The 25,258-nt window shown below is 28.7% G+C and overlaps 8 protein-coding genes across 12 annotated transcripts in view; 5 read left to right on the forward strand and 3 right to left on the reverse strand.

Annotated features, from left to right (window-relative positions):
• Window positions 1–152: 152 nt before the first annotated feature.
• On the forward strand, window positions 153–1,512 carry LOC105666011 (RING finger protein narya). The gene is made up of 5 exons (XM_048408262.1): window positions 153–416; window positions 511–692; window positions 785–993; window positions 1,092–1,311; window positions 1,396–1,512. The coding sequence occupies exons 1-4, from the start codon at window positions 308–310 to the stop codon at window positions 1,255–1,257; spliced, it is 666 nt and encodes a 221-aa protein (XP_048264219.1). The 5' UTR covers window positions 153–307; the 3' UTR covers window positions 1,258–1,311; window positions 1,396–1,512.
• A 101-nt stretch (window positions 1,513–1,613) lies between these two features.
• On the forward strand, window positions 1,614–4,004 carry LOC100643576 (S-adenosylmethionine mitochondrial carrier protein). Its single transcript, XM_003397160.4, has 6 exons — window positions 1,614–2,256; window positions 2,537–2,693; window positions 2,781–2,890; window positions 2,968–3,208; window positions 3,271–3,409; window positions 3,488–4,004. The coding sequence occupies exons 1-6, from the start codon at window positions 2,206–2,208 to the stop codon at window positions 3,600–3,602; spliced, it is 813 nt and encodes a 270-aa protein (XP_003397208.2). The 5' UTR covers window positions 1,614–2,205; the 3' UTR covers window positions 3,603–4,004.
• On the reverse strand, window positions 3,680–6,560 carry LOC100643204 (hydroxysteroid dehydrogenase-like protein 2). Its single transcript, XM_003397157.4, has 8 exons — window positions 6,330–6,560; window positions 5,475–5,638; window positions 5,160–5,373; window positions 4,879–5,084; window positions 4,602–4,799; window positions 4,293–4,508; window positions 4,087–4,215; window positions 3,680–4,003 (listed from the first exon to the last, which is right to left on the reverse strand). The coding sequence occupies exons 1-8, from the start codon at window positions 6,368–6,370 to the stop codon at window positions 3,891–3,893; spliced, it is 1,281 nt and encodes a 426-aa protein (XP_003397205.2). The 5' UTR covers window positions 6,371–6,560; the 3' UTR covers window positions 3,680–3,890.
• Window positions 6,561–6,590: 30 nt separating this feature from the next.
• On the forward strand, window positions 6,591–9,630 carry LOC100643329 (asparagine synthetase domain-containing protein 1). Of its 2 annotated transcripts, none has more exons than XM_012311152.3 (6): window positions 6,591–6,949; window positions 7,045–7,245; window positions 7,350–8,270; window positions 8,352–8,764; window positions 8,837–9,039; window positions 9,110–9,630. In XM_012311152.3, the coding sequence occupies exons 1-5, from the start codon at window positions 6,887–6,889 to the stop codon at window positions 9,009–9,011; spliced, it is 1,773 nt and encodes a 590-aa protein (XP_012166542.1). In that variant the 5' UTR covers window positions 6,591–6,886; the 3' UTR covers window positions 9,012–9,039; window positions 9,110–9,630. The 2 variants fall into 2 exon arrangements, with proteins under 2 accessions (XP_012166542.1, XP_012166541.1); XM_012311151.3 differs by having other exon boundaries at window positions 8,837–9,018.
• A 199-nt stretch (window positions 9,631–9,829) lies between these two features.
• LOC100643452 lies at window positions 9,830–11,919 on the forward strand. 2 transcript variants are annotated; one of them, XM_003397159.4, is made up of 4 exons: window positions 9,830–10,021; window positions 10,121–10,304; window positions 10,420–10,583; window positions 10,677–11,919. In XM_003397159.4, exons 2-4 carry the CDS (start codon window positions 10,135–10,137, stop codon window positions 11,378–11,380), a joined length of 1,038 nt encoding a protein of 345 aa, XP_003397207.1. In that variant the 5' UTR covers window positions 9,830–10,021; window positions 10,121–10,134; the 3' UTR covers window positions 11,381–11,919. The 2 variants fall into 2 exon arrangements, with proteins under 2 accessions (XP_003397207.1, XP_012166545.1); XM_012311155.3 differs by lacking the exon at window positions 9,830–10,021 and having other exon boundaries at window positions 10,028–10,304.
• A 165-nt stretch (window positions 11,920–12,084) lies between these two features.
• Window positions 12,085–14,572, reverse strand: LOC100643697 (rabenosyn-5). Its single transcript, XM_003397161.4, has 7 exons — window positions 14,286–14,572; window positions 14,024–14,149; window positions 13,659–13,799; window positions 13,428–13,589; window positions 12,996–13,347; window positions 12,492–12,879; window positions 12,085–12,404 (listed from the first exon to the last, which is right to left on the reverse strand). The coding sequence occupies exons 1-7, from the start codon at window positions 14,419–14,421 to the stop codon at window positions 12,177–12,179; spliced, it is 1,533 nt and encodes a 510-aa protein (XP_003397209.1). The 5' UTR covers window positions 14,422–14,572; the 3' UTR covers window positions 12,085–12,176.
• Window positions 14,573–14,778: 206 nt separating this feature from the next.
• LOC100643811 (ADP-ribosylhydrolase ARH3) lies at window positions 14,779–16,719 on the reverse strand. Of its 2 annotated transcripts, none has more exons than XM_003397162.4 (6): window positions 16,315–16,719; window positions 16,065–16,222; window positions 15,772–15,990; window positions 15,578–15,690; window positions 15,288–15,516; window positions 14,779–15,171 (listed from the first exon to the last, which is right to left on the reverse strand). In XM_003397162.4, exons 1-6 carry the CDS (start codon window positions 16,484–16,486, stop codon window positions 15,004–15,006), a joined length of 1,059 nt encoding a protein of 352 aa, XP_003397210.2. In that variant the 5' UTR covers window positions 16,487–16,719; the 3' UTR covers window positions 14,779–15,003. The 2 variants fall into 2 exon arrangements, with proteins under 2 accessions (XP_003397210.2, XP_048263906.1); XM_048407949.1 differs by having other exon boundaries at window positions 16,065–16,208; window positions 16,315–16,454.
• A 1,683-nt stretch (window positions 16,720–18,402) lies between these two features.
• LOC100643938 (Kv channel-interacting protein 1) overlaps window positions 18,403–25,258 on the forward strand; it is a 29,499-nt gene continuing 22,643 nt past the window's right edge. Inside the window, exon 1 of one of the 2 annotated variants that reach the window (XM_012311159.3) lies at window positions 18,403–18,497. The gene's annotated coding sequence lies outside the window, so the exon portion shown is untranslated. Of the gene's footprint in view, window positions 18,737–25,258 lie in introns of both variants that reach the window. The other variant, XM_012311158.3, reaches the window with a different exon arrangement.

The following is a 25,258-nucleotide window of genomic DNA, read 5'->3' on the forward strand; positions in this document are numbered from 1 at the left end:
GTATTAGATTATTTGGTAAGTTCGCAGCAAATTTGAAGCAAGAATTGAGGAAAATGTATTTTTATGAGAATTACAAAGTAAAATTTAAATAATATTAATTATAGAGAAAATACAACGTAATCTTAAAATACGAACTTTCTTTGTGTAATTCATCTTTCTAATTTATTGAGATATTTGAATTTCCCGCCACATGCGCTAATTTTACTGATTCAGCACAAAATAAGATTACCAACACACCATAGATAATTTAAATTGTGAATTTTATTCGAAAGTAAAATATAAACGTTGTTTGTTCTTTTTAACAGAGATGGATATGTTTATATGTAACAAGTGTTTTGCCACACCACATAGAGGGAAAAAACCATTTTGCTTGACTCAATGCGGTCACATATATTGTAATGGATGCATACAACAAGGCAATAATAAACAGCATAAAATAATAAATTCATGCTATAAGTATATGCTCATATTGTATATAAGAATAAATCTGTTTTCTCTTTCATAATTTAGCTGAAAAACAGTGTCCTCAATGTCAGCAGATTGATATTTTTTCTGTCGAGTTACAGCAACCATCATTGTCGAAAGTAGAGAATTTCTTTGCTCCATTGAATGAATCATTGGAATCATTACACAAAATATGTGGTTTTCAGAATAATCAAATGAAAATTATGATACAACGCTTTCATGAAATCGTGTGTTTCTTACTTTCTTTTTCTTTTTTTCTTTTTTCTAACTTTTGTATATTGAATTGAAAGAAACATATGTTTTTAATCAAATTCTCAAGGACAAAAAATACGAAACATTGAAGTCCCACTACTATAGCTTAACTCAAAACATGAAAATGGTGAGAGATAAATATATTAAACTGAAAATGGAAAATACTGAACAAAAAAAGAAATTAATGTCTTTCGAGATGCAAAATAGAACTTTAAACTCTTTAAGTGATGTATCTACACCAATAAAATCGGGCAACAACAGAAGTTCAAAAATGAGGTATATGGATATAAGTCCAAAATTAAAAATTTCAAACTATTTTATAACTTCAAATTCTAAACAAGATATATAACTGGAAAATTCCTTTTATTTTGTAGACCTGCATCAAATTCATATTTTTCGTGTGGGGCGAATATGTCGAGTCAATCATTTGACGTGAGAAAGGGAAACGCAATGTTCGAAGGTTTTCGTATTCCTTATCCTCATATAGTACGATCAGTTGGTTCTCGTGGAACTTCAGATACCAATTCTACTTACCTTTAGATTTTGGACAGAATTAGAATAATATTTTAATTTATCTATACATAATAAAAAATGGTAACTGTATCCCTCTCTTTAAGTCATTAAAAATCTATAATAAAATACGTATAATCTTATAATGAATTCAGCCTATTATTGCAGAATTAAATTTTACAAAATATAAAGAATTAAAAACATATGGAAGAAATATTTATGAAAAAACAACAATGGTTTTTTCTGCATACAGTTACTAAAAATTAAAGAATTATGAAGAAATTGTTTTTTTCATTTATGTAGTAAAATTGTCTTCTCTTTATTTGCTTATTATCAAAATTCAAATTTATATATGTAAAATATTCGAATTTTTTAAGTACCTATGACTTCATTATATACTGATAATAACCCAACATATATTTTTCCTGTGAAAGTACACCAACTTGAACTGTAATCTTTTAACCGTTCAGAATTCAACTCATCCGTATCAAACTTATTTAAATTACCTACGTATATTGTTACGAAGATTTTTTATACCTATACAGAAAATTTGTATAAGTTTTCAGTCTACCATTACAGGATTAAAAAATAAGAATATAGATTATTTCTTCGAAAAGTCATCATTTCTAATTGATAATAGATATTATCATGACACGAAAAAACAATGACATGAAAATTTTACTTCAATGATAACATTAAGTAAATTTTTAACGAAATACAGTAGTCATGTGTGTGTAGATTAAACTAGGTTATTTTTGTGCTGTTATGCACAAAAATAAATAGAATTGTTATCTTCTTTTATTGCAATTTAATAATTTTCAATGCGTGGAATACAAAAAATGCTCCTTAATTTTAGAAATTTGGTAGTTCAAAAATTATGCGTATGTAAAGTTAAAGCGGTTTTAGCGTACGTAGCTTCTATCCATTCATCCAACGAGTGTAGTTTAACCCAAATTAATAAAGTTATCATAATATAAAATGACGTTGGAAACAATAGATACGAAATTTACTTTCACTATGTCTTTAATAGTAAGTAACAAAATGTTTATTTATATAAGGGTATAATAGTACGTATAATAGTAGTATAATAGTAACAAAATGTTTATTTATATATGGGTATAATAGTAAGTATAATAGCAGTATAATAGTAAGTATAATAGCAGTATAATAGTAAGTAACAAAATGTTTATTTATATAAGGGAGACAAAAATTGATCTAACTTATTTGTTAACTTATATAGTATTTGAAAAATTGAAACTTTATTCATTATAATTCATTTATTCTATAATTCAAGTATTCATTTAAATAGGCAGGAGGACTGGCTGGGACATCTGTCGATGTAATATTACATCCATTAGACACATTAAAAACACGTCTACAATCTAAGCAAGGATTTGCAAAATCAGGAGGATTTTCTAATCTTTATAAAGGAATTCTTCCAGTAATAATTGGATCTGCACCAAGCGGTAAACAAGTGCTATAATATGAAGTCATATAAAGTAATTTAGAAATATATACAACTACATATAAATTAAACTTTTACAATACTTTAGCATCATTATTTTTCGTCACATATGAAGGTATTAAAAATATAACGCAATGTAGAGTACCTGAGAAATATCATTTGTTCCTTCACATGGGTTCAGCATCTTTAGCAGAAATGGTAATTTTTAGGAGAAAAGTAATTAATTAGAATTTTCATTAAGAATAAAATTCTAATTATATTTAATTTAAATGAAGGTGGCCTGTTTAATAAGAGTACCTGTGGAAGTAATAAAACAAAGGAGACAAGTTTCAATGCTAAATAGACAAGATATTAATCTTAGATTATTATATAGTTGTTATTGGAGCACTATATTAAGAGATATGCCTTTTAGTTTAATACAATTTCCAATATGGGAATACTTTAAGAAAGTTTGGAGTTTGCATGTTGACAGAGAAATTCTTCCTATAGAAAGTGCAATATGTGGAGCAATTGCAGGTTTAAATCTTTAGTATCCTATGATAATTTTACTTTATAATTAATTTCATGTAATTATGTAGGTGGTATTTCTGCTACTGCTACTACACCACTAGATGTTATAAAAACAAGAATAATGCTTTCACATGGAAATGGAAATACTTCAAAATTAAAAATACTATATGTATTAAAAGATATATATAGAGATAAAGGTTTTCATGGGTAAGTCGGTATTTGATTTATAATGGATAATTTTTCAAATTTTATATTGATTTGACTTTAAAATTGGAAACTTTGTAGACTTTTTGCTGGTGTGGGTCCCAGAGTAATGTGGATAATTATGGGAGGATTTATCTTCTTTGGAAGTTATGAAAAGGTAAAAACTATAGGAATAAGATATTGCCTATATTCATAGATTGCTTTCATGGAAAATGACAAACATCAATGATATTTGTAAATATAGTTTGAAATATATGAATAACTATTTGAGCATTTAAATTGTATAATTCCTTTATTATTTGTTGTTACAAAATATATTACAAGAGAGTATATAAAAATATATTTTACATTAATCTTTAAAAACTGTATAAACGTTTTATACTTAACAATAAACTTTAAAATAAAAGTAACAATATGAATATTCTAGTTTCATGTAAGAATATTCTAGATTCAGTGTTTCTTAAAAAGAGGAAACATTTGATTCTTAAAGTTTAGACTTTAATAGATTCATTAATTTTTCCAATTTCATTGCTTTTTGAAGGTCTCCACTAATTCTCAATTTTCCCATTACAAATGCTGATGTCGGTTTCAATTTTCCTAAACAAATACAAATTTTTTATTGATAAACCTCATTCTAAATCAATTTTTAATGCGTTTAATACATAAATATATTTAATTACCAGAAAACATTGCAAAAAAGTTATCAGAATCCATTGTTAATGTAGCATCTGGTGACTGACTAGGTTCTCCTCTACCTGCCGAACCTTGTCCAGTTTTAAGATCCAAAAACCATGTACCAGCTTCACTACCTATTAACTTTATATTAATTGACATGTTTCTAGAGCAATCAATGAAAGACAATATTTAATCTCACAGGTTGATTTACCTCTGACATTGAATTGAAATATGGCGCCTGTTTTGTTAACAAGATCACTATTCAAGTTTGCTTGAATAACGCTAAATATTTGTGCAATTTTTCCGTTTGTTTTATTAATATCCTGTATATCTTTTTGTGTTAGTTTATATAATGAATGAACTTCTGAACCCAAAGACTCCAAATTTTCATCCACAAAGAAATCTAGCATTAATTTATCTTTATTTTCTAAAAAAAGAGAAAGAAATATTTATAATAGATTCCTTTAACAAAGTATTAATTATAGATCACTATAGAAATATTATATTTCACTCAATATACCTGGATTACATGCATAATCTGTGAAATCCGTGATTCCCTCATTTTTTAATATTTCTTCATCAATTAAAAATTGCCCAGTAATAGATTTACTATCTTTACAAATCAAAGCATACACAGCATCTCCCATTATATCAGGTTTACGACTGTAATTACTTGATTCAGCACCAGATAACATTGCAACCGCGGCAGTATAAATAGCTGGATTAAGAATAAATTTACATTTATACAAATAAATAAAAATTAAGAAAATAATAAAATTAAAAAATGAATAATTTACCAGTCTTTGGCCAGACAGCATTTACAGCAATGCCAATATCCTTAAATTCTTCAGCCATGCCAAGAGCACACATTGACATTCCAAATTTAGATATTGTATACGCAACGTGATTTTTAAACCATATTGGTTTCATACTTAATGGTGGACTGATGTTTACTATATGGGGATTTGTGCTTTTTTTTAAATAAGGTAAACATATCTTGGACCTTAAAATAAATATCATAATAATAATTATCATTCTTGATTTGTACATGTAATTCGTAAAGAACTTTTATTCTCACACTAAAAATGTTCCTCTGGCATTGATGTTATTCATAAGATCATACTTTTTCATATCTGTAAATTCTGTGCCTGTTAAAGAAATTGCACTGGCATTATTAATAACAATGTCAATACCACCAAATTTGTTAACAGCATTTTCTACTGCAGACACTACTTGTGCTTCATCTCTTACATCTACGATGCAAGGTAATGCTTTACCACCCATTTGCTCAACTGAAACAAATGAATTTCTTTAATGAAAGAGGTTTCATACATCAAAATTTGAGATAATTAATTAATTATTATTTAATATTTTTTATTATTTTTATAATTACTCTCTTTGGCAGCAGTGTATATGGTGCCTGGTAACTTTGGATGTGGCTCTGCAGTTTTAGCTGCAATGACGATATTTGCCCCATCTTTTGCAGCTTTCAAGGCAATATTTTTCCCAATTCCTCTTGTTGCACCAGTAATAAAGATTGTGCGGCCAGCAAGTTTTCTATATACATATATTAAACATTTATACATGATAAGTCTATTTTATAAAACTAATAGATATTAAAAACATACATCTATATATATCTGTACATATGAAAATATATATTTATTAATATGTATTGATAATGATTAGACTGCAGGTGTCTATGCATTTATGAGAAATTTGCAGATATAAAAATGCACATAATATACAAAAATATATAAAATATCCAAAATAAGGTATTAATTACAATATTCAGTAACTAAAATATGTCTCTGATTAGGATCCACTATGTTAAAAGAATAAATTTACCTAAACGTCTGCAGTAATGATATTTACTATATATTTAATGATATTTTTGTAGCATTTATAATTAACTTATGTACAAATAATATGTAACTAGAGCATAATTAACAGCACAATATGTATAATTTTCACTCAAATTTAATGAACTTTTCCAAACAATAAATTGATAATTTACAGTTATCTTCTTTTGCATAATCGTCAAAATGATTGCAAATAACAATTTGTTTTATTTTTAAACAATCTGTTATAAGTAATTTATGTTTTTATTTATGTTTATGTTATAGGTAATATATGAATTATAAATTTATATTATATTATATTATACTAATTTATATTATAAATATATAACACAATTTATAATGTATAATACAATTTATGATTTAAAATATAAATTTATAGTACAAACCCCGTATTGATCATATTGCAAATAAATCGAAGAACTGTCATAAACGATATAAGTTATAAACGTATAAACAGCTATGTAATTGTAAGATTGTGCTTGAGCTAACTAATAATGACTAAATAAAATATGTACAAAAAATATATTATGCCACACAATATCACTATACAAGGTCCAATGCGTGAATTTTAATTAATTATCGATTCTTTAAGATTGCCATTTTTGACAACATGGCGAGAACTCATGTAGAACAATGAAATACGTTCAAATTAACATCTACATTTTCTTTGCATGTTTTTGACGATTTTAAATATTTTAAAATGAAATTAAAAAATATTGGAAGAAATTTGTTAATTAAAATTAAATGCTAACGTAATTTTAACGTAATTAAAATCATACTTTTTGTATATTTTATATTACCTTTATATTATTTTCATATCATAAAAACATACGTACGATTATGCTTAAATAAAGCATGATTTGAGATATACACATAACAAGACATTTATTTGTAAATCAACTGGTTTATAACTATAAAGGGTTATGTTTATGCTAATGTAGCCATGTGTGGAATATTCTGTAACATTTCACAAAACCATGCAAATTGTATAGAGATTTCACATGAGGTACTATTATTGAAATATACATTATAATCATAAACAAGAATTGTAATTGATAAGTTATAATATTATTTATAATATTTAATATTTTTCTCTCTCAGTGGGAAGCTTGTAAGAATTTAATAATTGCCCGTGGTCCTGATGGCTTAATTGAGAAATTTGAAAATTTGACTCCAATTTGGTCTGGTCACTTTGTTGCTTCTGTATTATGGATGCAGGGTTCAGATTTTTGTGAACAACCAGCTATAGATTCGAGTGGTAATATTCTTCTTTGGAATGGAGATATATTTTCTGGAAATTTGGTAAATATTATATATTATGCGAATATATTGACTATATTATAACTATTTCATGTACTAATAAGGAATGAGATAGAATATTATTGAATGATTATGTTATGTTTTAGGCTCAAGATAATATATGTGATACTATTGTGCTGTTAAATGCTCTACAGTCATGTTCAAGTGTACTATCAGTGTTCCAAGAAATCCAAGGACCATATAGCTTTATATATTTTCAAAAGTCTACAAATCTTCTGTATTTTGGTAGAGATGTTATCGGTAGACACAGTTTGCTTTTAAAAGTGGATACTGATGAAAATATTTTAACATTGACATCTGTTGCCAGTAAAGAAGTAAATAGAATTATGGAAATTCCTGCAATTGGAATTTTTGTTATGAATTTAAACAATTCTAGAGTGAATTTTACATGCTACCCATGGAAGGAGCCAGATTTGCGATTTACTGATATTATTGAAGCACTAGAAACACATTTGGGTGTAGATATTGATATTGAAAAAGCTATATTAAAATCAGATGTATCAACGTGTCTACATTTGCATCCTAATATTAAAGACTTGGAATATTTGGAAAATAGTCCTTGTTTGGAAAATTCTTGTAAAATACTAGAATATCTGATAGAAGATAAAGATATCCTTGAAAGAGTCAATCGATTATTGAAACTTCTTTATAAGGCTGTGGAAGTTAGAATAAAGAAACAGCCGAAATTCTGTAGAACATGTATTAAATTAGTTTTAGAGAAACAAGATGTTATATGCAATCATTCAAAAATAGGTATATTATTTTCTGGAGGATTGGATTCGGCTATTTTAACACTAATTGCTGATAAATATGTATCACAACATGAACCTATTGACTTGATCAATGTTGCATTTGAAAAGTCTATTAATACATCTAAGAAATCAAGTGCAAATAATGAAAAACAAAGTATGGAGGACCAATATGATGTTCCTGACAGAAAAACTGGAAAACAAACGTTTGTAGAGCTTACAAAGATTTGCCCAAAACGAAAATGGAATTTTGTAGAAGTATATCAATCAAAATATACTTTGAAATACCTGTAACATATGAAAGATATCTTAACAACTAATTTATATTAATTTCTTCAGGTAAACATCAGTCAAAGAGAATTGCAGAAATATCGTTCATCGCGAATTTGTAATTTACTATATCCACTATGCACTATCTTAGATGAAAGCTTAGGTTGTGCTGTGTGGTTTGCAAGTCGAGCAAAGGGCACAATTCATTTGAATACAAATGTATATGAATCCCCATGTAGAGTACTTCTCTTAGGCATGGGTGCAGATGAATTGTTTGGTGGATATATGAGACATAGAACGATATTAAGACATAAGGGTTGGGATGCTTTAACACAAGAACTAAATATTGAATTAGCTAGAATCTCTGAAAGAAATTTAGGCCGTGATGATCGTATCGTATCAGATCATGGAAGACAATCTAGACTGCCATACTTAGATGAAAATATCGTAGAATATGTTCAAAAACTGAAACCATGGGAAAGGTAAATTGATAAAGTAAATATAGAAAGAAAAATAAAAAGTAAAACGAAATCATACTATTAAATTATTTATAGGTGTTATCCAACAGATAAAATGCCATCTGGATTAGGAGATAAATTACTTTTACGTTTAGTGGCATATAAACTTGGTTTCCGAAATACAGCTAATTTCCCTAAAAGAGCTTTTCAATTTGGATCTCGAATTGCTAATGGCAAAGAAAATGCCAAAGATATATCAGATCGTTTATGAAATTATGGTATATGCAATTTTTTCTGATGTCAGTAAATATAATGTTTAGTTAATTGTAGTATAGCTAATTGTGAAATTACTTATGACCTATGTTTCAGGTATTATTTCATATTCACAGAGTTTATATTCTAAAATCATTAAAATAATGATGCTTATATATAATTACATTTAACAAATTATGCATAATAAGATTAAATGTAATTATAATGGGCATTGAAAGGTTCATAATATACAATGCAAAATTAGTGCCTGAAGTGAAAAAACTGCAGAAAAACTTAATGTCTTTTTCCTCTATGTGTAAATAATACGATACGATTACGATGTGTAATAATACGTTCAACGAATTTCTTAAAAATAGAAGTGTGCAAATTCAAAAAAGAGAATATTAAAACTAGCATTTCTTTTTTTTCACTGAATCAGTCAATATTTTTCTTAGCTTATAATCTACCTCAAAATATGCATACTTTGAACAAGGCTGTGATATTTTGTATGTGTTACAGCTCTTGTATTTTTTGTGCTTCAAATTAGTATACACATGTCTTATAAAGACATTCTTTTTAATAAATTTTATATACCAATCTTTTTACAGGACATAAAAATAAAATATTTCAATGACAAATTTTTCAAATATTCTATGTTTAATATGTGCTTCCTTATATCATTTTCCCCAAAGTTTATATTTTATATATATTATATATGTATTTCAGAAATTACATATTACATTTTCTACTTTTAATGTAAGTGAACTGTAGTAGAAATAATGTAAACCTAAAAGTAAATCTTGAAAAATAATTATTACTTACATACTAATGGATAGTATGTTTATTATATACTAATATTTGTATTATTATTTATTGTTTATTATATCCTTATATACTAATGGATAATAGGATCAACAGAGAGAGAGAGAAAAAATACACTTTTTTGTCTTTCTCTATAGTGGTCGTTAGCCATGTGACCATATATCCGTAATTATGTATGAAAATTCAAAGAATTGAGGTTAAAAAATCGTAAGTTGTTAGAAACTATTTTCCAGTTTTATTGCTGAATTAATATAAGTTTATTTCTATGTACTGCCCATTTTTATTCACGTTTCATAAACATTGAAGGATTTACAAGGATAATGTCGCAAAATACAATTTGTTTCGACACAGAGATACGAAAATTAAGGCCTGCGGAATTATATAAACTGGGACAAATATTAAGTATACAGAATTCATGGAAAAAGTTAATGGCAATTATACCAAAGGATAATGGTTCTAATCTGCCAAAATTTAATGTTGAACATTTTAGGTATACAGTAGCAAATATCAATAAAAAATTGTATTATACTTTTATTATAATATTTTATTATACTTAATATAAAGTAAACTATGTTTCTCATTTATTATTGTTTAAATTTTAATAGTATGATTGAGCAAGCTGCACAGCAAGGAAATGCAGCAGAATTATTTTTATCAGAGTGGGGGACAATTGGTAAAAGGAGACCAACGTTGGGTTATTTATTGAGCCTTTTAACAAAAGCTCAGTTATTTAGAGCTGCAGATTATGTTGCTGGAGAACTACTAAATGGTATAATAAAGAAATATAGTATATAATTATTGTAACTTGCTATAAAGTATATAATTATTGTAACTTAAATAAAGTCCTTACTTTTTTTTTTAGAGGAACTTCCAAAACGGCCACAATACGGACCTGCAGCACCTGTAGATATCTCTAACGAAATAAAGAGATTATTGGAAGATAAGGAAGAACTTGAAAATTTTAATTTTAATGAATCTTTGATATTTGAATTACCTATGCAAGTTGATGACAATGAAACAGTTAATCCTAATGTAATGAATGATAGTTCTTTGGAAAGAAATATGCAGTCAACACAATTGATTTCCTCAAAAGGGAAACACAACAAAAAGCAATTAGAAAATGATGAAGGAACATTAAATGCACAAATGTCAGATTTGATGAAATTTAGTAGTGAAGAAAACATACAAGAATGTAGAAAACAAGAACAAGTACTCAAGCAACAAGAAATATCATCTGGTGAATTGCCAGTTTTTTTAAATCAGTTTGGACAATCTGCAGAACAAACGAAATTATATCAAGAAGTATTATCAAAAGAACTTCCTGTATTTTTGAATAATACAATTTCGTCAAATGAAATTTTAACCAATTACGAAACAAAGGATTCATTACATTTATCCAGTAGAAATATTGATGAAAACGAAATATCTTCTATCGAATTACCGCAATGTATTGTTGATCTTCGTTACTCTGATAGTACATACAATCTCGAAAATAACACGAATGTAGCGCAAAATGCATTGAGCTCGAAAGAATTGCCAGTTACAGTACTAGAATATAATGAATAATGCAGGATTTAATTGTTTTAGTAACTATATACATATTTTATACTTTTTTCATTTATGAAACATCTAACATTCCAAAATGATGAGCATTATTTATAAATATATATTTTTATAAAATATTTGTAGAGAGAAAATTAAACTTTGATTTAGGTGGAATAATTTTTCATGAAAAGGCATACCATCACATTATTCTTATATTATGCATATATATACATATGGTTTATTTAAAAACTACAGTGTATAAATAAATATTATAAGTTTATTTTATAAAAAAAATATACTTTCCTAATCTTATATAAATATTATATTAAAAATCCATATTATAATTTTTACAAATATATATGTTAAGAGAAGTTTGAATTATAATATACATATATATGTATATAAGAATAGATTTAGTTTTATGAACTTTGTTTGTATGAAGTCAAATGTGAGAAATATGTAAATATGTGTGAGTTTCAGATAATATTGCAAAACCAGATATGTTTCTGGGCTGTAGAACCGAAATTAAATAAATAATAATAATATTGTATTAAAAATCATATATATTTTTCAATATTAATATATACAATAATTTAGTATATTAAATGTATACATTACGAAATATCATCATGATATTTATAATTAAATTCATGAATGCAAAGGAACTTTTAAAGTACATCACGTTGTGCAATAATACATGAAATGGATGCAGTGATACGTGAAACTTTCGATATAATGGGAAGGTTTATTAAGTCTTATTTAAACCCGATAAGAAATAAAGAATTACCTAATAGAGAAATGCAGATATGTGTATACTTTATCCATCGCTGTTATTACTTTCTCTCATTGTGAAGTAGGCGCTTTGGAGCTCTTTAAGATTGCGTTCTAATGTTGCAACCTCATCATATCTGCAATCTGCTTTAGCTTGCTTAATGTAAGCTCGAAGATTACTCATTTGTTCAATTATAGGATCCATAGAAGATGGCATTATGGGAGTGACACTAGATGGACCCCAACCTTGTGATTGATCTAGTACCACATTTGGCTATGTGAACATGACATCAATGGTATTAAATTAAGAATAGTTTTTTGATAAAACTTTTTTCCCGTTTATTCAATAAATTAATGTCACCTGATTTTCTTTCATAATGGGTCGAACTTCGAGGTTCCATGTCTCCCTTTTACGTTGCTCTTTCGGTCTTTCTCTTTGTTCTTCTTCCAATTGTCTTTCATACGCAATTCTAGCTTCTATACGTCTCTGTCGTTCTTTCTGTAATTCCGCGTATCTTTCTTCTGAAGGTAAAGCTTGCACGCTCAATAATTCTTCTTTCAAAAAGATCATCGCAGACACTCTAACCATATGATGCAATCGAAGTTCTTGATCCTGCGGAGGATTTTCTACGCATCTCGTTCCGAGTACTGAAATTCTTTTGCTAATTAAATCTATATTCTCGCCTAACTTTGCGATCTTATTTCTTAAAGCTTGAGCATCTTCTAAATTATATGTGGATTCCCCCTCACTGAAAAACATATCTCTTAACTTCGTACGAGTAATTTTGTGCTAGGAACAATATAAAATTGTACACAAATGTTATAGTATTACAAATGTCCATTTTACAATTATTGGACCACGTACTTTAAGGATTCCCACATTTTGTTGTACATTTTCACGTGTTGCGAAGCTTCTTCCATATATGCCCTCAGCTTTTCATAAAATTGGCATACTATCGGTTTATCAAAATGTTTCGCTTTTTGTTTTTCTCTCGCATCAAGTAGATTCGCACAGTGCGTACAAATTCTAAAATGCTGCTCGCTACCTGTTGAATCGTTAACCAAGGATAGTACACTATTTAAACTACCACTGGATGGTGACCTCGCCAATTTTGTAAGACCAATACCCGCACGTACTAAACGTTCCGAAATTGGTCGTTCGGAAGTAGGAGATACTGCTGAATCATCTTGTACAGAAACAGGACTTGTCATTTTTCCTGTAAACATAAGGAATTAAATTTCTACAAAAATTTTTTTTCCAATATCTTTTTCTTTTAATAATTTTGAAACTACCAACTTGCATCTTGTAACGATAGAAATATTGTACAATTGTGACACATAACAGCTCCACAAAGTCTACAATGATGTTTTCTTCTTGCGACATGAAAGCTTTTTGCACAAGTAGGGCATAATTTTACATCTTTTTCATCTATCCATGGCACAATAGTGCGTTCATGAACTATCATAAAAAAAGTAAATTATTAGTTAATTTTTCTTTGTAAAATGAATAATAAAATTTGTATTCTACCTTTTCTATCAACTGGATCAGATGGTAAATTGTTTAATAATTTATCTAGTCTTATGAGAAGTTTATTTGTTTCTGTAGAGTAACGTTCCAATCTCATATTTCTTACTTCTTTAAAATAGTTTGTATGTGACGTCATTGCACCTGAAAATTATTAATACATAATTATATAACGTTTTCTTTTGAAGGATCTATAATTCATTTTAAATTCTACAGATCTTTTGTTAACTTTTTAAAAGATAGCTTGAATATATCTTTGTTATCTTCTCCAGTATATTATAAATTTCTTTTCTTCAAAGTAAAATTGTTTTAATATTAAATTTTTTAACATAAATCAATATCAAAGAGGATTTTCTCTTCGTCAATACCTATTTCTTGAGGTCCCCAATTAAGTTCTGGGCTACGTTGCCTAGTAGTTGATGGTATACTATTTGCAAAGGAATCTGACATTTCATCTTGCTTTAAAATCTTCTTTTTAGCCTTACCAAAAAGATCTAGAAAAATAAAATGATTTAAATATTTGTGACACATTTACTTTTAAAATACATTATCAATTTTTATAATCCATTAATATGTTTGTTTAATAAATTTATAAGATTTAAGGATAATTATGAAAGTTTGAAGTTTTACCTTTAAGCGACTTCAAAATTTCTGGATCATCTTTATGGAAATCCTCGAAATGTTTCGTTAATTGATTAGGTGCTTTGAAATCTGTCATACATATTGGACAAATAAATCCTTCTAATACTTCCTCGCAGCCAGCCATTGTAAAATTTTATATTTAAAGGATTTCTACTATCTTTTTTTGTAATTTTTTCTTAACTTATACTCCACAGAAATCATTTGTAGGCGTCTCTTCAATCGTGGATAAGCAACGTGTTTTCTGAGCAGCCATATTGAATCCTATCAGCTGAGAGAAATGTCAAATTTCTTTTACATAATTCAGTTTAATAAAAGTTAAATTTTTAAAATTAATTTTCTGACCTATTTCCATGATTTATTTAGATAAAAGCCTTGGATAATTAATATTTTATTTCTGGACATTGTGTTCTATTAGTAATTAGAAAGTATTTGCATTATACATATAAATACTTTCTTGTAATTTTAAGAATAATTAAAACTATTTAAAAGATTGTACAGATTATTTATTTGATAAATGTACAAATTCATATTAGCTATAGGTACATAAGATGTTATAAATCTGTCATAAAAATATTTCACGAATAACTTAGCAATAATTGAGTAGTTAACAAAGACAGTCTTAATGATAATTACATTTTTACAAGATTCTTATTAAAAAATAAAACAGTTATTACATTTGATCTTGTGCGTAAATAAAAGGAAATTTCTATTGCGCTACCGACAATTCAAGTAGTTTATCGCCTAAAATTCGAAATTCCTCTGAGGCTTCACAATGCCGTAAAAGATTACTACTAATTTTTTCTTCTCCATAATATGCACCGGCTATCGCTCCAGTCATACTACCAATGGTATCTGTATCACCACCTAAACTGATCTGAAAAGTAATTTTTGTTTTATGTATAATTTTTAATTAAAGAGAAAAAATTAATTGATATTAATAATTGTAACTTTATCATTATTTTACTCAGATAGGTAATATATTGTACTTACAGCATATTGAACTGCTCTTCTGAAAGGATTATCTGTCTGTATACCCGTGATTGGTTTTTGTGCTCTTAAAAAACAAAATATTGCAGTAGGTACTGAATACAAAGCTGCAACACTATTTCCCAACTTTTGTATCACCTTTTCATCGTGTGAGCCTTCACTATCTTCAAATATTAGTGATTTTACCATACATAGCTGTACTTTGTATGGTTGCGGTTCTGACAAACCTAATCTGCGAAAAATAAGCATTTTAAAAAAACAATAATTTTTAAAATTGTATTATCTTATGTTACCCTTCTTCATCTTTTTCTATTTGATCCATTTTATGAATCAAATCATCAATAAAATTTGTTACATTTAATTCTTCATTTGGATTTAAATGCAGACTTTGATAAATTGCTGTTGCCTGAAAAATAATAAAAATATATTTGGATTATAATTGCTCAATGAGACTATAACAGGTTAATGAATTTATAAGCACAATTACTTGCAAAATAGCCCCATCTATTCCAACTTTATGAGTATGAGTAATCTGAGTCACTTTCCTAACTGTATCTAAAAGTTTATCATAGTTTTGATAAGAGAATAGTGCAATAGGTGCAACTCTCATTGCACCACCATTTCCCCATGACCCTTGTCCATTAAACTGCTCCTTGGCTGGACTTACAATGTCTACAAATTTGTTACCCCGTAATTTTTGAAATACCTTTAACAAAATTTGAATCTCAGAATCAATCTATGTGTCAGGATTACAAAATTATGATAGATTTAACATCATACCGTTACAACACCCATACCATAGCCTCGATTAGGTTCTTGGTAATAACTTTTAACAAATCTTTTTGCAACATCAACAACGTCTAATTCCTTCTGGTCAACCAGAGATTTAGCCAAAGAGTAAGTCATAGCAGAATCATCTGTAAACTGCATGACAGGTGCTATAGAATTAAAAAAAATGTTCTATAGAAAAATACTATTATTTCTATATTTTTTATTATTTTATAGAATGATGACTTATTTAAATATATACCTTTGAATGGTGGACCTTCCAGTTTATCAAATGATTTTTGTAAAACTAATTTCATGCCGCTTGTTAACTGATCGCCGCTATCATAAGGGCTACCAGTGCAATCGCCGATTAAAGCACCAAGCATTGTACCGCGAAATTTGCTTTTTAATAATGATAAATCCATCTTTGCCATAACCTTCGTGCACTTCAAATTCTTTAACTAAATTTGGGGGTTTGCAAACACTTTAATGTAGGATTTAATATGATGTTTAAAGCGATATCAAAGTAAATATTATGTTACGAATGTCGATTACTCAGATAAATAATGATAAAGATAAAAAAGATAGTTGTAATAAAAATAATGTAAATATCAATCTGATCACTTAACTTGTGGATATTTTATTATACTTTATACCATATTTGATTATATATACATATACATACATATCAAGTTATTTACCGGTACGGTAAGATGTCTCTGCTTGTAAGTTCGTAAGAGAAATTTAAAATAAAAAGTCAATGAATGTTATTACATATACTGTCGTAGTTATAATAAGAAATTATAATTACTGCTACTACTAATCTAAATCAGTACGAATCGAATCAATAAATCGAAATTTAGTTTTGTTTTTTTAATATAAATAATATAAATGAAGTGTAATCCGTTATTATATCATTTCAACTCGTAAAAAAATTAATTTTCATATATCCTTTTGATTTTTATGCAATAAAGTCGATGACAGTGCGCATTTAACATATAATGAGATTTAATAATTTATCGATTATTAATCGAATTGCAATTTTCCGAAGCAATCTTTTTATAATTGTAATGCATTGCATTTTAAAAAATTAGTATTCAATTTTGCAAATCAATCTTCATGATGCTAATCAAATTTTCTATTCTTTTACCAGTTATTTTCTGAAATTATAGTTTTTATAGTTTATTTCTTAATGTTTTGTTTAAATTATATCCAATATGAATTGAGAAAATTTTATAAATTTTTTTTCATAAGTTTGTTTTTTTTATATTTATAATACAAAAAGAAATAATGAAAATAAGATGTGAATTTAATTAGCTTATTATTAGGGACGAAAGTAGCGCGTATTAAATTTTGGTAAAGCTTGTATGTTGATGGTATTATGTGCTAGTAATTTTCCGATATAATTTTATTTATAATAGACTAATTGTGCTTGGATGTATGTCCTATTTGCATCAAGATATAACATTATTGCAGAGACCGCTCACAAAAGAGAAGATAATGTAACATAAAAAATATTCTTAATTATTCTAAAATGCTTTAAATATTTTAAACAAAAAATTTATTATAATATTTTGATTTTATTTTATTCAAAGAATGTGGTTCAATATCTTTATGTATAAAAAAAATTTTAAATATATAGAGTGATTAAAAAATCTAATTGTATATTTTTTCGATAAAATTATGTATTTTTCGATTATAGATCGGCTTCCCTGATATTTTACAAACAGGTATATAGACTTAGGCCATTAAAGATCAAATATTTCATACGAGGAGAAATAAGAGGAAGAAACAAGTAGTCAGTTAACAATATTCAAACCATCTAGTGGAAGGGGAAAGCGCTATTAATTAAACAAATCTCTCCTTAGTACATTTATAATGTCAAAAGGTACAAAAATCGGACAGACATATAATAATAAGATACGATCATAAAATCAAGAGGAATATGGTTAAATAAACATAATTTCAGAGGACACGAAGACTCATGTACATATTCTTTTTGTTGTTAAACAACATAACAATATAACCAAACCATCTAATGGAGGGAGAAACAACCTTGAACAATTAACATTTCTTAGGACAAGCATCATTCTAAGAGGTATGTACAAAATCAGGCAACTCTAGCTTTTAAACAATCTCATCATTCAAGCAATTTTCATAACACAATGTATTCTTCGCAGTATGTAAAAAAAGAGGGAAGAGGAGAGGCAAAGGAGAATAGGCGAGCAAGTCGGTGGGGAAACAGAAAGGAGCTCGCTCGTTAAGGGTAGTTTCCTTCCGTGGGAAAGGATCGTATGGGGGCGAAAAAGAAGGAGGGCGACGATTGGGCGGGGCAGAGGATGCGTGGTCCGGTCTAACCCGGCCACATCCAGTCTGCCGCCGACTACGTAGTTGCGCAGTATCGTTGTTGAACGTTGTGTGTGCCACTAGAAGAGGATATAAACGGTATGCCGGTGCTCGGGCTAGCCTGACTCTCTTTCTCCGGTCCTTCGTCGAACGTCGCGTCTCTTCTTCGACCCAGGGTCGTTCACCCTGCAAGTCCAGCGTGCTCGCGTTGTCCTTCAAAAAAACGAATACATACTCTGTTTTCCTGTTTCTCTCTCTGTGGCCTCCTTCGTCTGGTCCACCACGTCCTGATCGAATTCCCAGCGAGTTGGCTGACATTTCTTTCTACGCGGAGAAACGTAAGCGACTTCTCTCTGTTATCTTGCCGCCAGGCTGTTGCCATTTTCGTGCGCTCGCGCGAGTCAAGGAAACTGTATACTTGATAGATAAGGTTATTGTAAGGAGGTTAGAAAAGGATGTTTTTATTCTTATACTGTTGATTTTTTTTAGAGATTTCTGTGTTTGTTGTTGTTAGACTTGGTTTTCTACGTTGAGCATTAGGATTGTTTTAGAGTAAATGGGGCTCAATTGATTCGGCAGGATTAAATAAATTAGTAATGAATTGAATATTTAAAAAGGTCGATAATAGACTGAACATTTAAGAAAGGATAATCAAAGTATTTTCGTATTTTTTACATTTATTATTAGATTTTAAAAATTGATAAAAGTATTATTGTATTCTATTCACTATAATATAGTTATTCTATTCTGTGTGCTAATATTTTCTAGGGGAAATTTAGATAAATAGAGACAACTTTTATTTGTTAAATAAAGGTAATCAAGACAAGATTAAAAATGTATTATTCCAGATAATTACATTTTCTGTCTTATACAAATATTATTATTTTCCTCAAAATCTATACAAATATTATACTCTATTCACTATACATTGCTATTCTAGAGTGCTAATACTTTCTAGATGAAGCTATATAATGAATCAAACAGATAGTATTCTTTTTGTGTCTTTTATATCCGTTGTTACTTTTCTAAATTATACAAATTCCATTAGGTATTTTATTTACTATAATGTTAAATGCTAATACTTTTTAGCATTGAACTGAATAGTTTTCAACAAAACATCTATTTATGTCTTTTTTAACAGAAAATAAATTAGGATAGTAAGAGATAATTTCAGATTTTTTGGCAACGATATTTCGTTTTCAAAATTAATAGTCAAATACAGGTGCGAGCGTTACGTAATGTTATTTTACCGTGCGCCCCGGTGTGGCAAATTGTCCTTTGTTTCTATTGTTCTCTGGTAAGGGACGATATTTTATACTTATTCCATGCTGTTTCTGTAACCTAATAAGATTTATTATGGTACGGTAACGTGTTGTACGACACGAGCGAAATAATCTTTACACGTGATAGATGCACAAATAAAAAAATGCAGTTCCTATATTTTGTTAGTTCAAAAGAAGAAATGGTCTTACAGTTGTGGACAAGTTAGAAACTTTCTTTGAAGAGTAATAATAGCAATATTTTGAGTGGATGCTCGCGTAGCCGGGTGAAATATTTAAGCTAGTTTAAACACAGAATCATTCACGTTCGACATCCTTTCACTTTGACCAGCATGAAAGGATACTAAATTTTTCAACTGTAATAATAAACGATACTGTGTACTGTTAAGTCGAGTACTTAATATTATCACTGTTCCTCTTTTCGTTCGTATAATCGATATCATTTCTCAAAGTTGTAGCAGGATATTTAATTTTTAAATTACTTGTGCAATTCAATTTAGTTTTCAAATATGAGAGAATAGTATATTAGTTACAATAATAAATGATAATACGCCAAATCTCTTTATAAAATAGCATGAAGTATTCTTTTTAATTATCATTTTTACACATTTCTAAATATCTCCTGTAACATCATGAAAAAGTGTTCAACTATGTAATTATCAGCATATGTACAATAATGCAATATTTTTATATAGTATTATTATACATTTTTAAATTTTGTTTATACAATAATAAAAGCATATTCGATTTCGAAGCATTTTTTAACTTACTTTTAAGTCTTCTATTATGAAGATATTTAAATTGTAATATTTTGAAACATTATCTGTTACTTATTTTTATAATCATTTGCCATAAAATCAATGAAATTTATTGACTTAATCGCGTAATTGAGTTTTCATTCAATCGGTGTCATTAAGTCCATTTTATCCGTCATTCAGTAGAACGAATGCGTAATGTAGATGATGGTAACGAAGATGTAACGCTGGTTTATTGTCGAAACGGTACGCGGCCATCGCCATAGAAAAGCAATTCGCCGGAAGATTTAATGCGGTGTGTAGCTAATTTCTTGCACGCATGGTATTCGGTTTACTTCACCGTCTATTTTTGATGGTACGAGAGCTGATCTGAAAATTTACTTCTGACAATAAGCATGTCTCCATTATCATTTAGAATAGATATATACATTTTTATAATGAGTCATTATCAATAATACATATCAAATACACAAATAATTAAAAGAGGTTTATTGATATAGCAATATATATTTTCTGTATTTGAATAATATACGTAAAATCAAAGAAAAGCATTCCCTACAGAATATTATATTAAAATATTCCTAGAAAATTCTTTTCTTTGATGTTATATTTTATAAGGATATTATTATAAAATAATTAGCAAATTTTTTTCTCGTGGTAAAGGAGAGTAGTATAGGCTGATTTGCATGAATTAGTTAATTCGTTTTCACCGTTCTTGTAACGAACATATAAAAGTGGGTAATGAGGGCCGCAATTAACGATTTGCGTAGCTTTACAGTAACTTCGTAGAAAAGTATATCACGAAGTAAACTCGTGTTTTACCTTACCGCGACATTATCGATTATAATATTTGTATTTCTTTAAAAAGTCTCTTATATTAGGCATTTTCGATTACATCGAAAATTCGACGAATAAGTGAAACTACATAATTTACGGGTATTATTATACATTTAGTTATATTTAATTATTTAAAATTTTATTTACATTATTTACTTTACAATAATTGCTTGAACGATGTCGAAAGTTAACGGACTTCACATGAATAATTTAAATTTGGAAATCAATAAAAATAGTAATCAATATATAATAAAAATAGTATTCTCTGAATGTGATCAAGCAAACGAATTAAAGGATTCATTACTCTAATTACACCAACCTAATACTGACATGAATAGGTACTACACTATATATAGTCCGCGCTAACATTACAAAATTGTTCTAGAAAGAATTCTTGGTACACCCTAAGATTTACGATACTCATCATCCCCCACATTGAGAAGGTCGTAAAGGGGTTGAGGAGGGTTGTTGCAGAATGCGGGTGGATTTAAGCTGAGAGCATCGAAATTTATTCCAGAAATTCGCGCGTGCACTGCTTTTGCCAACTTTCCAATGAAACACCGAACAACTGTATATCTAATATACAGTATAGACTATAGGTATAGACACCCAACATTGTAACGAGGCTATGTATCTTTCATTTATACATGTATGTGTCACATAATATACCTATACGCCTATGAAAAATAAAAATTCGCTTTATCTATCGATCCTCGGCGGTAACATATGGGTACAATCATGATTCATTCAAACTTTACAACCATTTTTCTTTTTTGCGTTTCTCGCAACGGATACATAGAAAACGATAAAACGGTTATTACTTTCGTCGCGCGACAGCTTTTTATTCGGAGAAATTTAGGAACAGATTAGTGCAGTTAAAACAGGTGTTTCGATGTTTGTTGGAATAAATTGAAAATGTTGGCTTTGCTGTGCAATATTTTGTAGATGGTACAGCTGATTTAGGACTGGTTCTTGGTGTAGGAAGGATGAAGATGAATTTTAATGTTTCAATTTTTTGTGATAAGAAGAATAATAATCCTTTTTCGGAATGGAGATGAATTTTAATGTGTAATATGGGAAAGAGGAACTGATTGTTTTACTAGAGAACAACCACCATAAAATATTTCAAGTCGGTTGCCACGTGAAAAAAAGTTCTAGAAATAGATTGAACCTCATATGTAGTTGGGAAGCAAAACGCTGAAAGCTATTCTTCCGAGTGAAAATCAATTTTAAAATGAATGAACACCAGCGTACACGATCTGCATATACAGAGAAAGAAATCGCCGGAATCGATAAGTCGATTCTTTGTCCGATGTTTCACCGTGTTTGTGTTCGTTTATTCATTGCCTTTTTCGGTTTACTTTACTCTCGAAACAAAGTAATTCAATATTGTACAAAATACAGCAGCTCACGAAAGTATTCGGATATTTGTAAAAACTTTTTATGAATATATTATGTGTGCTATGCGAAATATTTCAAATTTTCCTTTGCGCAGTATAATAGGAGCATCATGATTATATTGAAGAAGTTTGAGAGGATCTGAAAATTATATATAGTAATATATACAGAATGTGTACTAGAAATAATAAATGTCTTGTAACTTTCATATACATTTTCAATTGGTTCCAAATTTTACCAATGTAATATACTTGTAGATTTGTATATTTGTATGTTTGTATATTTTATACAATATATAGTACAGTATGAAAGTTTCCTGTGGTATATCTTTAAGTACTTTTGTTATCCACTGTATGTACAAGAACGAAACATTTACACCTTAAAATCAATTTCCACGGCCATGTCAAAATCAGATTTTGTAATTGAATAACATTAAATGCTACATAATTAATTGAATAAATATTCTGCGATCATATTGATATCAATTATAATACATTTCGAAATCAAAAGGGATTTAATCAGGTTTTATGGTTTAATTAAATTATCGTTCTATAATTATGATAATATCGATTATAGTCTATTTCAAAGTTAACGTATTGTCAACTGCATGAATGAGATATTACTAGGCGCTTCTAGTAAGTTTCCTAGGGGCATTTCTAAAAATCCTATACCATAAGAATTTAATAATGAGAAATTGAAAGGAAATATTCTGTTGTTTTTCTGATCACATTATAAGAAAGAGTTTGTTAGAATAAAGTATAAACACGTTTCTCCTAATTTATTAGAAAAACTAAGATCTGTTAGAATGAAGCAAAAATCAGCTTCTTCTAATTTGTTAGGAAACTAAGAAAACTAAGAAAACTAGAATAGAAAATGGAGAATTTTCTCAAGCAGTTGGCCATGTGTTGTAGTAGAATTAATTTGGGACAACTATTGAAACAATCTGTTCGTGTTCACCAGAGGGTGTGAATTGGAATGGAACGATTTGAAAATGTCATTAGGGGGACCCTTTGAACCATCATCGATTCTTGAAAGGAAGTAGCGATGCCTGACGAGCATCCCCACACGTTTATCTTTTTCTCTCTTTGCTTCTTTACAGAACACGGTTGTGACATCGCGTTTGATTCAATAGGCGTTAACCGAGTGACCTGAATCTTGCCAACCGTATGGTAACCTTACGTAATTTATTCTTTTTTTCTATTTTTCTTTTTTACAAAAATTATTGGAAGGACTTGTTGGTAAAGAAAGAAACATATAATACCCGAGAATAAAATCAGTCATCTTAAGCTGAATATTATGTACATTATCATTCACAAGTTCCTGGATACTTTCTTCTTTTTAACAAGATGTATCTCAATAAGTATAAAGTTATATATAAGAAATTAATAAGTACATATACTACCTTATACAATATTACCGAAGACAAGTAAAAAAATATATAAAACAAGGAACTAGCAATAAAAATCACCTCAAACTACTTCAAATCTACTTGATACGCCCACTCATACTTTAAGTAGAACGAGGCGCTATTGAGTCAGACCACGCGACTCGCAACACGTGGCTCCGTCAATCAGAGAGTTTTTAATTCATTAAAAGAATCAATTGACATCGTTTGATCTGATTTTGACATTAATTTACTCTCTGAATATCAGTATGTAAATATTTGATTCGACTTGGATTTCGGTTTGCCGTTCCAACGCGCTTACGTGTACAAAAGCCAGACACGTAGTAGCTGCAGCTTTAAATCCGTCATTTTACAACTGCTTCCATGAATCTGCCACATGCATTCGGCTATCGTTGGCTTACCGGATGTTTATGGAAGCCTCGTACTAGGCCGTATATGTAAAATACATGGCAACCAGTGCATATTTATGGAACACCGTTTTAAATTGTTCCTCCTGTTTGTCAGTCGAATCTCGAAGAACGAATGAATTTTTTGTGAGGTTTTATGAATATTTCTTTTGTCGCGCATACGCAGTATTGATTGTGAAGCGTGAATTTTTCTTTTTCGGAGTTTTATATAATATCTTTCGATGTAATAGAGTTAGGTTTGAGTTCTCTATTATATTTGGTCTTGATGCTGAATCAAAGAGATTTACGAGAATTTTAGTAAATATTTCTTTATTCGAAGATATAAAATTCCTATTGTGTGGAGTGTGTATTTTCCTTCTTGGACTTTTATGTAACATTTTGTTGATATAGTAAAGATAGTTTCGGATTCTCCATAATATTTCTTCCTGGCGTTAAGTAAAAGAGATTCATTTCAATTTTTATGGCTATTCTCGTTGTACTATGAAAACATTCACTATGAGTTATGGATCTTCTCCTTATTTTAGAAATTTAACGTTACGTTTTGTTGATGCATAAAGTTACATTTGGATTTCCGCTAATATTTCTCTTTGATGTAGATTGAAAGATATCCGAACTTACGAAGTATATATTTATTTAAAAATGTGAATTTCTCTCTTTGAAAGTTCTATGCAATATTTTATTAATGCATTAGTATCCGATTTGGGTTCTCTGTAATATTTTCTCTCTAGTACTTCGTATTAATTTTTTTGAGTATTCCTTTTGTATTGGAAATATTGCT

This window comes from Bombus terrestris, chromosome 8, assembly GCF_910591885.1.
Source record: "Bombus terrestris chromosome 8, iyBomTerr1.2, whole genome shotgun sequence".
In the NCBI taxonomy this organism is placed as follows: Eukaryota; Metazoa; Arthropoda; class Insecta; order Hymenoptera; family Apidae; genus Bombus; species Bombus terrestris.

Coding starts and splice junctions, on each gene's coding strand:
- LOC100643811 (XM_003397162.4), bottom strand. CDS start 16,486: ATGGCAAAGATGGATTTATCATTATTAAAAAGCAAATTTCGCGGTACA. Junction 15,991..16,064: donor ATGGTATGGGTGTTGTAACG/GTATGATGTTAA, acceptor ATTTTGTTAAAG/GTATTTCAAAAATTACGGGG. Junction 15,691..15,771: donor TAGATGGGGCTATTTTGCAA/GTAATTGTGCTT, acceptor ATTATTTTTCAG/GCAACAGCAATTTATCAAAG.
- LOC105666011 (XM_048408262.1), top strand. CDS start 308: ATGGATATGTTTATATGTAACAAGTGTTTTGCCACACCACATAGAGGG. Junction 417..510: donor TAATGGATGCATACAACAAG/GCAATAATAAAC, acceptor TTCATAATTTAG/CTGAAAAACAGTGTCCTCAA. Junction 693..784: donor TACAACGCTTTCATGAAATC/GTGTGTTTCTTA, acceptor CAAATTCTCAAG/GACAAAAAATACGAAACATT.
- LOC100643452 (XM_003397159.4), top strand. CDS start 10,135: ATGTCGCAAAATACAATTTGTTTCGACACAGAGATACGAAAATTAAGG. Junction 10,305..10,419: donor TTTAATGTTGAACATTTTAG/GTATACAGTAGC, acceptor AAATTTTAATAG/TATGATTGAGCAAGCTGCAC. Junction 10,584..10,676: donor TGCTGGAGAACTACTAAATG/GTATAATAAAGA, acceptor TTTTTTTTTTAG/AGGAACTTCCAAAACGGCCA.
- LOC100643697 (XM_003397161.4), bottom strand. CDS start 14,421: ATGGCTGGCTGCGAGGAAGTATTAGAAGGATTTATTTGTCCAATATGT. Junction 14,150..14,285: donor AATTTTGAAGTCGCTTAAAG/GTAAAACTTCAA, acceptor TTATTTTTCTAG/ATCTTTTTGGTAAGGCTAAA. Junction 13,800..14,023: donor TTGGGGACCTCAAGAAATAG/GTATTGACGAAG, acceptor AATAATTTTCAG/GTGCAATGACGTCACATACA.
- LOC100643329 (XM_012311152.3), top strand. CDS start 6,887: ATGTGTGGAATATTCTGTAACATTTCACAAAACCATGCAAATTGTATA. Junction 6,950..7,044: donor GTATAGAGATTTCACATGAG/GTACTATTATTG, acceptor TTTCTCTCTCAG/TGGGAAGCTTGTAAGAATTT. Junction 8,765..8,836: donor AAACTGAAACCATGGGAAAG/GTAAATTGATAA, acceptor AATTATTTATAG/GTGTTATCCAACAGATAAAA.
- LOC100643576 (XM_003397160.4), top strand. CDS start 2,206: ATGACGTTGGAAACAATAGATACGAAATTTACTTTCACTATGTCTTTA. Junction 2,257..2,536: donor CTTTCACTATGTCTTTAATA/GTAAGTAACAAA, acceptor TCATTTAAATAG/GCAGGAGGACTGGCTGGGAC. Junction 3,209..3,270: donor AATATGTGGAGCAATTGCAG/GTTTAAATCTTT, acceptor GTAATTATGTAG/GTGGTATTTCTGCTACTGCT.
- LOC100643204 (XM_003397157.4), bottom strand. CDS start 6,370: ATGACAGTTCTTCGATTTATTTGCAATATGATCAATACGGG. Junction 5,085..5,159: donor GCCAGAGGAACATTTTTAGT/GTGAGAATAAAA, acceptor ATTTATTTTAAG/GTCCAAGATATGTTTACCTT. Junction 4,800..4,878: donor TGCTGTCTGGCCAAAGACTG/GTAAATTATTCA, acceptor TTCTTAATCCAG/CTATTTATACTGCCGCGGTT.